At 34.1% G+C, this 15,605-nt stretch overlaps 1 protein-coding gene and 1 pseudogene across 1 annotated transcript; both read right to left on the bottom strand.

Moving 5' to 3' along the window:
- Positions 1–4,841: 4,841 nt before the first annotated feature.
- LOC123897512 (miraculin-like) lies at positions 4,842–5,860 on the bottom strand. Its single transcript, XM_045948188.1, has one exon. The coding sequence runs from the start codon at positions 5,573–5,575 to the stop codon at positions 4,943–4,945; it is 633 nt and encodes a 210-aa protein (XP_045804144.1). The 5' UTR covers positions 5,576–5,860; the 3' UTR covers positions 4,842–4,942.
- Positions 5,861–8,702: 2,842 nt separating this feature from the next.
- Positions 8,703–10,439, bottom strand: LOC123898515 (annotated as a pseudogene).
- Between the last annotated feature and the right edge of the window lie 5,166 nt (positions 10,440–15,605).

Genomic DNA, 15,605 nt, shown 5'->3' with positions numbered 1-15,605 from the left:
AGATGTAGTCAATAAAAAAAATTAGAAAGGAGTGTATAATAGACAAAATATAACCTTAAATTATCAAAACGATAAGTAATTTGAAACAATTTTTTTCTTTCTAAAACGACAAGTAATTTGAAACGGATGGAGTATTAACACTAAATCATTGATTAATTGGTTTAAAAAATTGGTAATGATCCGTCTCTAAAAATTATTAATAATTAATTTTAACTTTTTAATTTTTTAAGATTTTTATTTTGAAATTGTTTGTTCTTTGCTCATATGAATACCGTTGAAAAAGAACGTAACCATTTTGGAGATGAAATTTGGGATTATCCCACTGTTCCAAAATACAACTATTTCAGATGATGCTCGAACAAAGATGCCATCTCAATAGCAGTCAATGCAGCCTCAGCATCCTTATTTCCAAATTTTCCACATGCTCGAGATTTATAGCCTGAGCCATGTCCAAATATGCATCTTTTGAGTGAAGAACAAAAGCTTGTTATTGAGATTTTCATCCATTTAGACCCATTGATTTTTATTTTTTTTTCTGTTGTGAAACTGAAAGGTATCCATTGATGCCTTGCGTTGGGACAAAGGTTATTACTAATGATATGGAACTTAAGAGCATCATTATCATGATAAAAGAAATTGATTGCAAAATAATTACTTAAATGGAAAATTATAAACATGGTGCTTAATTTGAAACACTCATGTTGCTGTTAAGAGAAGAAGAGAGCATAAAGATGGGAGAGCATAGAGATGACTCATGAGAGAGAAAGGGGAAGAGGAGAGAGTGATGATGTGTGGAGGCACCGCCATAAAATCTGTATATCCTACTAAATCAATTGGCAGAATGAGTGAGACAGTTGACTGCGTTGCATGTCAATATATAACTTTGACGATTGATATTTTTAATTGTATAATAGTAAAAATTATAAAAATATGATATTTTGAAAATACTCATCGAGATGAATTCAACATCTTATATATTAATATTAGTTTTTATTTATTATTAGAAAAATAGGTTCAAAACAAATATGTGAATAATACATGTAAGCAAAATGACTCATTTATTTTGAGACGGAGGGAGTATCACGTACAGCCAACAAAAAATCACACATCACGCATCACAGGAAGCTAAGGAGAGGTTCATCATGGATTGGAGACTAGCAGACGAATAAATTCCTTCTGGGTTATTTTCTTCTTATTATGTTGCTTATTTTTATATCTAGCTAAATTTCTATTGATTAGAATTAGTAGATGATCTTTCTTGAATTGATTTGAATTATGTAAATTGTTGAGGATCTTTGAGACTTTTTTAATATTATTGTTATATATATCTATAGGAAAATGCTAAACAGTGCCCCTGCCCCCGGGGCACTGATTAAGCATGTTAAAATAGAAATTTTGTCTCGAAATGCGTGCATTCAATGCCTCAAAAGTACAAAAAGTTATCTTTTCAATATAAATTTTATTTTTTATTTCCTTTTTAGGTATGCTTAACAAGTGTCCCGGGGGCACTGTTTAGCATGACCCATATCTATATTTCTAATATAGATAAATATAGATATTGATAGTGTACATTTGTATGATTAATGAAATAGTAAACTTTTTTTTCTTATATATAGAATGAAATAGGAAACTTTGTTAGACGATCTCCAATGGTGCAATATCTATTAGGTACTCATGGTAAATTGATATTTTTTTAAACGTAAGGGACCAAATATGTAGTTAAGCCTAAAAAAAACATTTGTTTAAAAAATGTTTTTATTTTTATTTTTTACACAGTAAAAAAAATGTTACTAACATGAATTGTGTCTTACTAAGTTAATTATAGACAATACTTATATAGAGATAATGCATAAGCTTTGTGTAGTGATGAGATGACAATATATAAAATTGAGGTGAATGTAACACGAGGTTATCAGTTTAATGTTAAGAGACAGAAATGATAGCTATGAAAACAGAGTTGATATTTTATTGATTTTTTTCTCTAATGACTATCTCCTATTTTGGATTTATGCTCTGTATGCTATCATCGTGTTCCACGAAGTTCTCAAAATCTAATTTTTAAACTCACCCCGCGTGGCACTCATGGCAAATATAATATAATATAGCATAATATAGGACTAAGATTCACGTTGTGATGTCGTAAATTCATGCAATTTCATGCTATTTTTTTTTAAACTAAATCTATCATTCACGCGCAACTGTAGAGAATAATCCTCTTGAGGTAACTCGCAATTTTTATTAAACACTTCCCCTTTCTTCTTTTAACTTAACTCATGTTGATTATATGTTGGTTCCAAAAATATAACAAATTAATTCATATGGCTTAGTGTTAAATCTAATAAGAATTGTAAGTAAAAGGTTAAGGGTTCGATTCCTACTAAGAAATTTTTTAGCATTTTTCTACTAACGTTTTTTAATAAAGACACAAAATAACCCTGAATTGATTATGTGTCAAAAAATGAAAAAGGGGTAAATTAGAAATTTCATAGGTACTTTCTTTTCTTATATAGTAGATGTTTTTTTTTAAACTAAATGTATCATTCACGCGCAACTGTAGAGAATAATCCTCTTGAGGTAACTGGCAATTTTTATTAAACACTTCCCCTTTCTTCTTTTAACTTAACTCATGTTGATTATATGTTGGTTCCAAAAATATAACAAATTAATTCATATGGCTTAGTGTTAAATCTAATAAGAATTGTAAGTAAAAGGTTAAGGGTTCGATTCCTACTAAGAAATTTTTTAGCATTTTTCTACTAACATTTTTTAATAAAGACACAAAATAACCCTGAATTGATTATGTGTCAAAAAATGAAAAAGGGGTAAATTAGGAATTTCATAGGTACTTTCTTTTCTTATATAGTAGATGAAATATTAAACTTTGTTAAACCATTTACAATGGTGTAGTATCTATTAGGTACTCATTGTACTTATTAGGTACTATCATTGGAGCAATATCTAATAGGTAGTGGTTCTACAATAGTAAGCATAAGTACCTACTTTGTTTTTGTGGGTCCTATTTATAATGATGTATAGTTATTGGTGAGATGTGTTATTGGTAGGGCCTATTTAGAACTTTTTAAGAGATGTTGAGTTGAAGGGATTGAGTACTTATTAGATACTATTATTAAAAAATTATTAATGAATGATGTGTAGACGTGAGGTCCAATTAAGTACTTAAAGATGAGTATCTCCATTGTGGATGCTCTTAATGACACAACTCAATATTTATGTTACAAAAATAATTATCTATATTTACCAATCGTTAGTTGGTTCAGTGGTGATTGACGCTGAACTTGGTAGGGAGGACCGCAGTTCGATCCCCCGCAACTGCGATCGGGAGGGGGCTGTAACCACTTGATGCCAGAACTGACCCCCGAACCAGATTAAACTGGTGGTGAAAACAAAAAAAATAATAATAATAATAATAATTATCTATATTTTTTTTATAAAAAAAATAAAAAATTGACAAAAATAAAAAGTATTGTTAACCATATAAATAAGGTAAACATTACGAGGTGTCTCATATTATTGTCACATTTTGCATTCCCATAGCATTACTCATAAAAATCAGAGGTAAAAAAGAGAAAGTTAGAGTGGTTGTCGCTGGCATTTCTCTGTAAATATAGTACTTATGTTATTTCTGTCGTAATAACAAAAAAATTAACTTACATATTTGGTCGTTACGTTTATTTTACGTTTTAATTTGGTCCCTTACATTTAAAAAATATCAATTTGGTCCTTTACGTTTATTTTAGGTTAATTTCAAGTTAGTCATTTCCATCAATTTTGTCACATGTGGCGGTCAATTTGCATATGTGGATTGACATGTGACACTTGGACACAGTGACACGTGTACTGTTCAAACGGTGTTAGTGACAAAACTAACGGGAATGACTAACTTGAAACCTAAAATAAACGTAAGGGACAAAATAGATACTTTTTAAACGTAAGAGACCAAATATGTAGTTAAGCCTAAAAAAAACATTTGTCAAAAAAATGTTTTTATTTTTATTTTTTACACAGTAAAAAAAATGTTATTACTAACGTGTTAATGTTAATTTTTTTTTGACCGCCTTGTTAATGTTAATTTTAGGTAGTACTTCTTCCGTCCCAATTTAATTGACACCGTCAACTTTATCAATCAAATTGAGACGGAGGGAGTAACTAAAGTGGTAATTTGGCAACCAAATTAGTATATGCGCACTAAATCACAAAAATTAAGTCATATTTTTTACCAAATTAACCTGCACTTATAGGTATTGCATTGGCTATATTATTAAGTCATATTTTTTAAGTCAAAGGAACTCTCCCACCATCAGGAATTTAAAAATAACTGATCGTGTAGACCAGAATGATGCGACTTCGCCGGCGTTTTGCGGTGGTTGAGAGCGTTTGAGACCCCTGTTGGAGCGGAGGGGGGTTGTGTACCTGCAGGCACTCCGACGCTCAAGTCAGTATGTGTGTAAGGTTTTCTTAGCTATAAAAAATGCGTACCTTGCAAATGAAGTGGAGATGCATATATATAGCCCCCAGCGCTGGGCTAAGGCCCTTGATGGCATTAATGGCCATCAAGTGGCTGCCGGAAAACGGCTTGGAGGCCTTGATGTGCAGTAAATGCTCATCATTCCGGTTTACGGCCGTTACAATACGCAAGGGTATCTGACCGTTAGGACGTGCTCGGATGATGTATGTGTCCGACACCCTCTGATGCTCGAGCTCTAAGCTCGGCCCAGAACAATAACTTTGCTTAAAGAACATGCTGGTAGATCATAGAACTCTGAAAAACTAATAAATGGATAAAAAATAAAGTAGAAAACAGAGAAATTTGAGATAGATTGTATGAGTAAAATGCTATAATTTATTTTTTCATTTCACTTTTGTGCCTTATTATGACCCATCCTACTTCACTACGCAGCACAAAATAAAAAACAAACTACAATTACATGCTGCTCAAATCTTGATTTTTCTTCTGAACAAAAGTAGAAACCTTCTGAAACCTAACATAATAAGGTTCAATACCATCACCAACAGCCATAACTTTAGTTCCATCAGCATCTTCAAAAGTACCAATAGGAGCACAAAGAACACCAGGAACAGAAGGACAGAACTTAAAGCTATAGATTTCATAAGCATGTTCTCCTGCTAATCTCTCAATCTTGAACTTACTGATAAGATCTCCAGCTACACCACCAGTACTCACAAACCAAAAACCAGAACCAACCTTTGAAAGTTTCCATATTTTTGGTTCATTGCAAGGAGTACCCAAAATTGGAATTTGAATAGTAAGATCAGTGAGTGTTGGAATGTAATCAAGACCTGATGCAGAGAAAGTCACCGGCGAACCGATTGCATCGGGGTTACGAATAACATCAAGAGGACATGTTTTGTTTCTTGTTTGTCCTAATGTTATGCCTCCATTGTCTGCCCAAAGTGGAAAAACATAGTAACCTTCTCCTGGTTGAAGAGGGTTACCTTGTTTGTCTACAACTGGTTCTGGTTCAGCTCCTTGTAGTGGTTTTGTGTTGAACAATACCAAGAGAGAAATTAGGAAACATAGTGGAATGAATTTCATTGTTTCTTGGATTGTTTGTGGTTTATGATGTTTTGAATTGTGTCTTACTATGTTAATTATAGACAATACTTATATAGAGATAATGCATAAGCTTTGTGTAGTGATGAGATGACAATATATAAAATTGAGGTGAATGTAACACGAGGTTATCAGTTTAATGTTAAGAGACAGAAATAATAGCTATGAAAACAGAGTTGATATTTTATTGATTTTTTTCTCTAATGACTATCTCCTATTTTGGATTTATGCTCTGTATGCTATCATCGTGTTCCACGAAGTTCTCAAAATCTAATTTTTAAACTCACCCCGCGTGGCACTCATGGCAAATATAATATAATATAGCATAATATAGGATTAAGAATTTAAGATTCACGTTGTGATGTCGTAAATCCATGCATTTTCATGCTATTTTTAATCTTGACGGTAAATTTAAAATCGGATGATTTATATTAAAATTATGTCTTTTCCGTTAAAATTATGTTAGCCGTTGATGTATGATCGAATTGATTATTGTATGTTACAGCGTGCTGATGTAACTACTGGAGAAAATAATATAAGGGTATTTCTCTTTAAATTTATCTTTGTAAATTTTGGAAAATAATATGTAAACATAAAATATAAAGAGTGAGTTATTGTATTGACTATTGTGCAACATAAGAGAAATTCTTAAGAATACTTTAAGGCTCTTTTTGACAATACTTTTTTAGCTTAACTTATAAGTTTATATGTTCATATGATAAAAAAAAATTATTTGGTAAAGTTTTTTTTTCATTAGCTTCGAGCTGATTTTTACTATCTTATATTTATTTTGACAAACTAATTTAATTAGTTTATAGCTTAACATTTTTTTTTCTATTTTTTTCCATACCAAATTAAATATCAATTAAACATACTTTTTTTAATGTCATTTCATACTTATCACCTAGTTCGACCGCTAATTTTATCAAACATTACAAATTCAATGAGTTAGCTTATTCTCTATAAGCTATAAGCATATAAGTTAGTTTATAAGCTATTCACGATAAGTTCACCTGCTATAACTTAGTTTATCATCTATCCACTAATTTTTACCAAACAAAACTTAAATAGGCGAATGCAAAATACTTTTTTTTTTTGCTAAGTAATGCAAAATACATTGTTTGCTCTAAAATGGAACTCTCTTTTTCTCCTTCCTAAATGCATCATTTTATAGTTCATTATCCTTTGACTAATAGGCCTTTTTCAAAATTTGGATGTCTAGATTCAATAAATTATAACTCTAATATCCGTATACAACTTGTCTACACAGGACACATGAAGTTGAACCATGCGTAGCTCACACCATTCGTCCGTGCAGATTATGTGGAGCACGCGTAGCTCGTGTCATTATGCTCGTAAGGATGCGTAGCAGGCCACACCGAGGTCTAAATGACTTGCATAGTTGAACTAAGGGTGAAGCTCAACATGACATAAATAACCACATTAAACTTGTCATGATGAAGGTTGGGCTCAACATAACCTGGATGGTCAAGTTGAGATAGACACGTTGAAGCTAGAATTCATGATCGAGTTGAGCTAGACATGCTGAACATGAAACTCATGGTCGAGTTTGGCTAAACATGTTGAAGGAGGAGTTCATGGTCGAATTGAGCTGGGCACGCCAAGGGGGAGTTGATAAAGTTATTTATGAACCTTTTTGCTCACATACTCACTACCTAGCATATTTGTTTTGAGATACGTATGTAACTCATGTTATGTTATACTGATGAATAAAACCAAGCCCTTAATTCTTTGTTTATAGTGTGGAATTGTTATAGTGTGGATGCTGTGTTTCAGTTTTATGTCATTATCTTAACTGAATTTATAAACCAATTAAACTACTAAGTTAAGCTCGTATGTTGATGACGTATCGTCACACTCTCATAATCCATGCTTAATTGAGGAACATTAGACTTATTTTAGAGTTTTTAAGCAATAAATCAAGAGAAAATCGACTCGAAAACAAGATTACTTGATACACAAGAAAGCAGGAAAATATGCAGGAAAAATCTCATTTGCACTACGCTGGGGGCGTAGCCCATCACGCGCCGCGTGATGAGGTTCTCAGAGAGCCCAAGTTTTCACTCTGATCACGCGCGGCGTGAAGCTTTGATCAAGAAAGGATTGCTCTCTGACTAGTGCCACGCGCGGCGTAGCATTGATCACGCGCGGCGTGATGGAAGGAAAATGAACTACGCCAGGGGCGTGGGACGTTACACGCGCAACGCAGGATGAAGATCAGCAACCACGCGCGGCGTGATGGATCTGACGCGCGGCGTGGTTGCAATTCCTATATAAGCAAATTGGATTTTCTGCACCTAGGTTCGAAATTTTAGAATCTGATCTTGATCTTGAGAGTTCCAGTGCACGAATTGAAGATTGATCCTGTGTTCCAGAGGTTAGGAGTGGCTAGATTGGAAGCATTCAACATCATGAGAGCTGATTCCTTGAAGTTGGAGCAAGAATTGAGCTACTTCACCATGAGAGGCTAGACCTCCGTTGAGGTTGGATCATGATGAGGAACTAAACTAATGTATTCCATGTAATCATTTGTATCAGTATCGAATCTCTCTTATGAATGTTATTCAATGAAATTCTGTCTTTAATGCTTTACAATTTCTAATCAATCTTGCAATGAACTTAGATTTTAATTATGTATGAGAGTATGAGTTAAAATCAGAACTGAATTCATTGTGCATTTGAGTGTTTCCGGTCGAGAGATTGAAACATAGAATGTAGCATACGATCAACGCGTTTTCAAATACTTCGCTACCGGTAGCTTCCATCCAAGAGATTGGAGAAGTATCGGTAGAGGATAGGGTGGATTTATCAAGAGATTGAGATTCACTACAATGTTGATCTAGTTGTAACATTCGAGTGGTTCATTACGATATAATTGAATTGCATGTGAATACTATTGTTTAGGGAATTGTCGACGATCCAACCTCACTCTTAATCAATTGATTTCTCAACGTTTTCGTACAAACCAATCATTCAAACCAAACCCCCAATATGTGTGTTATCTTTAATATGTTTATAGACACAAATCTACTTGTTTAATCGCGCAATCCCTGTGGATCGATACTCTTTTATTACTACGTGGCGCAATCCCTACTTGGGTTACTGGTGGAGAAAACATAAAGCAGAAAGTTAAACATAGTGAATCCATATTGCTGGCAGAATGTAATAAAAGTTCTCAAATAGAGATTTGTTGCTCATTAGATAATGAAGTTCTTCACATAGAAGTTATTTCTACATAAAACTAGAGGCCATTCAATAATGGTAATATGTCAATCATTTCATTGATACAGATAACAAATTAGTTTGCATATAGAAATAAAGTAAACAAGGTAATCTCCCAATAATTATTGTAATGGAGTAAAACAAGAAAAACAATTAAATACTTACTCCTTCAATTGAAAGAATGCCATCCTTGTATATTATTATCCACAGCCTAGTATAAGGCTCTCGTTTGTAACCAAGCTCTCTAATCATTTGGGTACTTAAATCAAGCCAAACTAATTCTTCATCTTTTCTTATGAAGAATATTTCTCCTTTTGTCCCAACTATGATAGGACGCTCAACGCAAGGCAATGGTCCAGCAATAAAGAGTTTAGTCCATGATTCCTTCATACCAAATTCACTCAAAATTGATATGTGAAAAGTAGTCGTTTCTGTATGATATGAGATCAATGCAATGGACTCATTTAACACGGCCAAGTTTATCCACGATACGTTAACATGAAAACAATCATCTATATCTGAGGGTATTGGTGTTAAGAAGAACTCCTCATTGCTCAAGTAAAATGATACCAAACACGGTTCAAAGTTATAATGTTCACACAACCAATGACACACTCCATCCATGCAGACTTGGGTGTCGCCATAACATTGCAATGTATATGGCATGTCAACATGAAGTTTCCTCCACGAGTTACTTGTTAGGCTATATATCTCCCATAAGTGATCTGAATCAAGGTCTTCCAACCAATCTTCATCCCCAGTGTATGAATCTACGTAAATACCCACATACTGAATGACCTTATAGTCATTTATAACACGGTCATAACCAAATCCTTGAACATGATATAAAAAAGAAACATCAGCCTCATCCGGGATAAACATTTTAAATGACTCAGCCACACTGTCTGGAAGAAGCTTGCGTGTTTGGGTAGCTGGTGTCCACAATACAATTTCGGAATAATCCACAGATCCATGGAGACAAAATGTGCCATTAATACTACGAGATCCAAAAATATAGTTTTCACATGGATTTGACCAATCTAATAATTTAACCTTATTATTATTATTCTCAAACCTCTCACCAGAGAAAGAAATAGAAAAGTTGTTTACGGTTTTTAAAAACCCTTAGGATGAGCGACGCTGGCGGGTCAGAATAAGATAATAAATTATCACGGAACATGTTCATGAAGTGATGATTTTCAAATAAGATAGACCATGATTTTTTAACACATTCAAATCGTTTCAAAGATTTAAGAGATAACTTTGATAGAATTGAGTAAGAAATTTCATCAGGCATGTAGTTGCTCACCTTTTCGTTTTCGTTTGTAGCAGCAGTCATTGATTTCTTTTCTTTCTTATTTTCTCCCTTTTCCTGGATGCTGCAAAGTTTGGTCAGTCAGTCAGGTGGGTGTTTGGTTTCATTGACTCTTGAGGGTGGCATTTTATTTAGGAGTTCTCATCAATTCCATTTCCTAGTGTTCTATTTACTCGGTTCTTTTCTAGATGTTTGCCATGTGGCAATCAAAGGTTTTTTTTTTTTTGAAGGAACAAATGAAAGTTTTTAATTGCCCAGATTTGATCTTAAAAATCAGGTTTTTTTTATTAAAAAAATAAAAAGTATGTTCCATACCAAACATTAATGGAGTGAAATGCCAAATACCACCTGAAATTTTAGAATTCATCAGAAATTTGAAAATTGTCTAATATATATACTGATGCCCCTATTCTGTTAACCTGATTTAAAAAAATATGATGTTGGAAAATCAAGAGAATGGTAGCTAGAAATCTAACTGTCTTATAACTTAAACTTTTTTCCCACAAAAAGTGTACTTAAACTCAAAAATGAGATTGTCCAACCAGCTCTTGATGTAAGCAAACAGCTCTTCTTGCCTGATTAACGCTTCATAAAGAGCCTATTGCACAATCCAGAAAGTGTAAATGTAAGAGAATGACTCAGGTAATGAACCAATGAGAAGCTATGCCCACATAAAGAATATAAGCACGACCGCAACAATCAATTTGAACAATTCACCATGAAGCGAATGGCTGATCAGAAATGAATATAACAATTTAAAACTTCTTGAACAGAATAAGCACTAGTTGAGTAGATTTCATGATCGAGTTTGGCTAGGCATGCTGAAGGAGGAGTTCATGGTCGAGTTGAGCTGGACATGCCGAAGGGGGCAGGTGATAAAGGTATTTATGAACCTTATTATATATGTTAGGTTTCAGAAGGTTTACACTTTTGCACAAGAGAAGAATCATGATTTGAGCAGTGTGTAGTTTCATAAAGTTTTAAATTTTGTGCTTAGTAGTACTGATGTGATGTGGGATGAATCATAAGCTAGGGATATTGGATTGTTCACGTTGGTAACACTAATACACTATGGTGTTTTGGTATGTTTTGCTTAGCAATGCTTCTGATGTTACTAATTAATAATTAATATCAAACCAGTGGGGTTTTATCAGCTCATTATTTTTTAGATTTTAAATTTCATGTGCTCATTCAACTTTGTTCCTTTTTCTCACATACTCACTACCTACCATACAATAGATCTTGGTATTTGTTTTGAGATAGTATGTAACTCTCATGTTATGTTATACTGATGAATAAAAACAAGCCCTTAATTCTTTGTTTATAGTGTGGATGCTGTGTCTCAGTTTTATGTCATTATCTTAATTGAATTTATAAACCAATTAAACTACTATAAGTTTTTAAACTCCCCTATAAGCTCGTATGTTATCCGCTATCTTTAGATCTCCAAATTATCAAGTTCAAATAATATACAAAAATGCAAATAGAGCTTAATATAAAATGTTCTTGTATCCATTTTGTCTCCTTTTTCTTTTTGTCTCGCCTTCTTATTCTTAACATGTAAATAAAATAAATAACAAATTAAAGTAAATCCTAAAGAAGAGGACTCAACCCAAAAAGATACCCTAAAGTAACCTATTTACTCGTAGAAAGAACATGGATCCTCCACAACAAACCCTATTTAACACAAATGTCTCACCTCTTCTAACAAACCAACGCAACCATTTGCACATACCATAAACGGATGTTGATCCTATCGAGTGTAAAGCGTCTCTAGTTAAATCTCAACCGCACGCTTTTCACTCTAGTATTGAATAGCCAGAATGCACACTTTACTCCCTCGTTTAAAAACAACACGAGAGAGGATCCCTTCCCGATCATAAACACATCAACCCCGCCACCACTAGCACAACATTAAATGGAAGAACAGTCATCACCCTCAAAAACAATCACAATTTTGGTCCAAAAACCACCAAAGCAACCAACCAACCAATTTTCTTAATCTCTAAATCCTAAGGTGAAGAACCCCACAATATTTCAGCACTAATAGTAGCAAACTCTGCATCTGATCTTGAAGCCTCCTTAACCAATCTCAATATCTCCAATTTCACTTCTCTTTTCTCATCACTACTCAAACCTTCCCCAACTTCCAATTGTATTGCAAACCTCGAAACACAACCATCAAAAACACAATCATCAAAATCAAAATCTACCCTTTTATCTCTAATCTCCTCCACATTACATAAACCCTCTCTTTGCAAATCCATTAGTATCTTAATCAACTCTTGTTGTAACATTGCTTCAACAACTTCTTTTCTACCAATATAACCAAGTTCAAAAACACAATCCAAAGCAGCAACACAAAGACACAAATCACTCGACAACAAAAATCCAACAATTGTCGGAATCATTCCATTAGAAAAAATCTCATCAACTAAAGGACTACGAATAAATCTAACAAGCAAAGAAAGAACCTTAATAGAACATTCAGAAGCCATTGTTATCAAAGCTTTAATAGTTGGACCCATTAACACTAACCCTACAAAAACATTTTTGTTGAATTTCACCAATTCTGCTATAGCCATAGCTGATTCTTCTTTAACCCTTTTTGAACTAAACGGTTCAATCAACATGCGTTCCAAAAGGGTAAACAATTTTGCCCTCAAAATCAAATCTTGAAACTCCAAATCAAAACCCTTTGACAACCTCTGTTCAAACTCGACAATAACCTTAACTTGTTCATCCTCGTTCTGATGATGTTCTTGCAGCGTTTTCACAAGGTTTATGACTATTACTCTGTCTAAGTAGGTTTGAATTTCTGATTCTAAGGTGGATGAAGCTTGGGAAATTTTGTATGCAGTGATTTGGCGTTGAAAGATGGATTTTAATCCGTAGCCTTTGAAATTTTGGAGATTTTCTATCAACGTTTTGAGGGTGGTGAGGGAGTGAGAGAGATTGTGAAGATTTGGGTGAGTTGAGAAGATAGCTATGGCTTTTGATTCGAGCTCTAAAAGAGCTTCAATGGCGGATTTAGAGTCGGTTTTGAAGAGAAAAGCTAAAGGGTTGGTTTTGATTTGAAGATCTTTGGAAGCTTCTTTGAGAGCGTTGAGAAGAGTTAAGACACGGTGTTTGGAAGGATCATCATGGTCCATGGATGATTGATATTGAAGAGAGAAAACAAAAATGGAAAATTCAGAGCATTTTTTTTGTTGTTGTTTGTTTGGGAGGAAAGTGGTAGAAGAAGGGAAAACGAAATTCAACTATCAGTCATTTGATTTCATCGGTCTGTCCTTCTCATCAATGGAGTGGACCAAACCAAACAGTCCACGTAAATGTTATGTTTCATTTTCCTGTTTTGTTAGGGACTATTCTACCTAATTTTCTAGAATATTTATGTGTACATCGGAGTAACATTTGAGTAGTTAACAAACCGTTAATCTTGATGAGTCTTAATATTGGAAAATATCGGACGAGTATCAATATCGAGTATGTATCGTCACGATGTTTCGCCCTTTTTAGAGTATCAGGGCTTCGAAGGAAAGATTTGTGTACAAATGGTGCCTTGACTCAATTGTTGAAAGGCGTTACAAGTTGAAGAAGAAATGAGGTTGGGAAATTGTCCCTATTGGATTGGGTCCTTGTGGAAACGGGTCTTGAGGTAATGAGAGATTGCACCTTGGGCCAACATGACGGTCACTAGGGGTGGATATGGTTCGGTTTTTAAGGAAAACTGAAACGAACTGAACCAAATTGTTTTCAAAATTTATAATAACCGAACTAAACCGTTTGTCTTTTAAACCGAATTGAATCGAACCAAACTGTTAAAATGGTTTGATTTTATGGTTCTGAACTAAACTATAACTAACTTTTGACTAAAAAGAACTGAACCATTAAGATAACCGAATCGAACCAAACTGTTTCATTTTAGTTTTAAAACTGTTAGTTATAGTTCAATTTTTTTTGTTTGGTTTGATTTAGTTCTGCAGTTCGGTTCAATTTTTAGTTTTTTTTTTGCCCACCCCTAACAATCACCCCCAAAGTTGTAAATTTGTGTGATGACAAGGGGAAAATCTTAAGAGCTTACATTTTAATGAGAAAGTATTGTTAAGTGTTATTGTTCTTTAACTGCAAGATTGCTTAGGTTCCTTTTGAATATATTTGTCTACCAAATGAGAGGAATATGAGATTGAGATTTTGAAACTTGTGGTGGATAACATCAAAACTCATTTATCAAGTTTGTCGAAATTTTGTCAAAATATTCTTTTCTCAAATATAATGCTTTGTTTTGCTCAAAGATTGGTGTATTTACTAATGTGGCAATCCTTCAAGCGGTTGGGGTTGATTGCAATGTAAGTCTCACATTGCTAATGAAGAGGAAAAAAAAAAGTCAAAAAATTATATTGAAGAAGTCCCACATCGCTTAGAATGGTGAAGCAATGAGGGAATCAAGGCTATATAATGGACTTAAGTTCTTTGTTTATGATTATACCAAGCAGTAACACTTGTAAACACTTTAAGTTTGTATTTGTGTCTTTTTGCTTTTCTCTTATGCTCTTGTTTAAGAGTATTTGAGATGTAGTTCAAATATTTACTTTGGAGAGTGTGGGTGTATTGGGGCATGGGGTGGTTGAGAGTGAAGTCTATGTGTTGTAACAATTTTCACATAGTGTTTATTCTCTGGTTGTCGGTTTTGACAACGGCCGTGGTTTTTTCTCAGGTTTTGGAGTTTCCACGTTATATTCTTGTGTTGTTGATTGCGTTCTTTTATTTTCTCTATGCCGGTTTTTCCCAACAACTGGTATCAGAGCTCTTGGTTTGATTCAGGAGGAGGGAGTTCCGCTGTGAAGTTTAGGCTAGAGAAAATTGATGTTTGGCTTGTAGAAAATCAAGTCAAGGATGTGTTGATGCAATCAGGGTTACACAAGGTCAGCTTGGAGAGGCGGTGGTAATAATACTCGACATCAGCCTGGAGAGGCGGTGATAATAATACTCAACATCAGTCTGGAGAGGCGGTGATAAGAATACTCGGGTTACGTCTGAAACAACAACTTATTATGATGCGGAGGTGCTAGTGGAAGTTGGGAATCGGTGGAGTGTTGAGTCGATGGACTTTGGAAGCTCCTATCACATGTGTTTGAAGAAGAAATACTTTTGAATCCCTAGAGCTAGTTAAAGGTGGAGTTGTTCATCTTGAAGACGGGAAAAATTGTAAGGTTCAAGGTATGAGTGAGTTTCTTTTAACACAATGCGAGGTATTTTCTTGAACTTTGATGCATAGATAGTAGGTAGATACTTGTTAGATAGTTATACTATTATTGGTTATGCATCTGTTACTAGTGGTGATTCTCATGTTTTGGTTAAGTTGTGGATCTTCGGGTGGGTACTTGTTAGTGACATGAGTTTAGTTGGACTAGTGAAACAAGGTTTACTAGGTGATGTAACTAAACTGGAATT

This window comes from Trifolium pratense, linkage group LG7, assembly GCF_020283565.1.
Source record: "Trifolium pratense cultivar HEN17-A07 linkage group LG7, ARS_RC_1.1, whole genome shotgun sequence".
Classification (NCBI taxonomy): Eukaryota; Viridiplantae; Streptophyta; class Magnoliopsida; order Fabales; family Fabaceae; genus Trifolium; species Trifolium pratense.
Note: the sequence above shows the minus strand (reverse complement) of the source record. Positions and strands in the feature narration are given on the sequence as shown.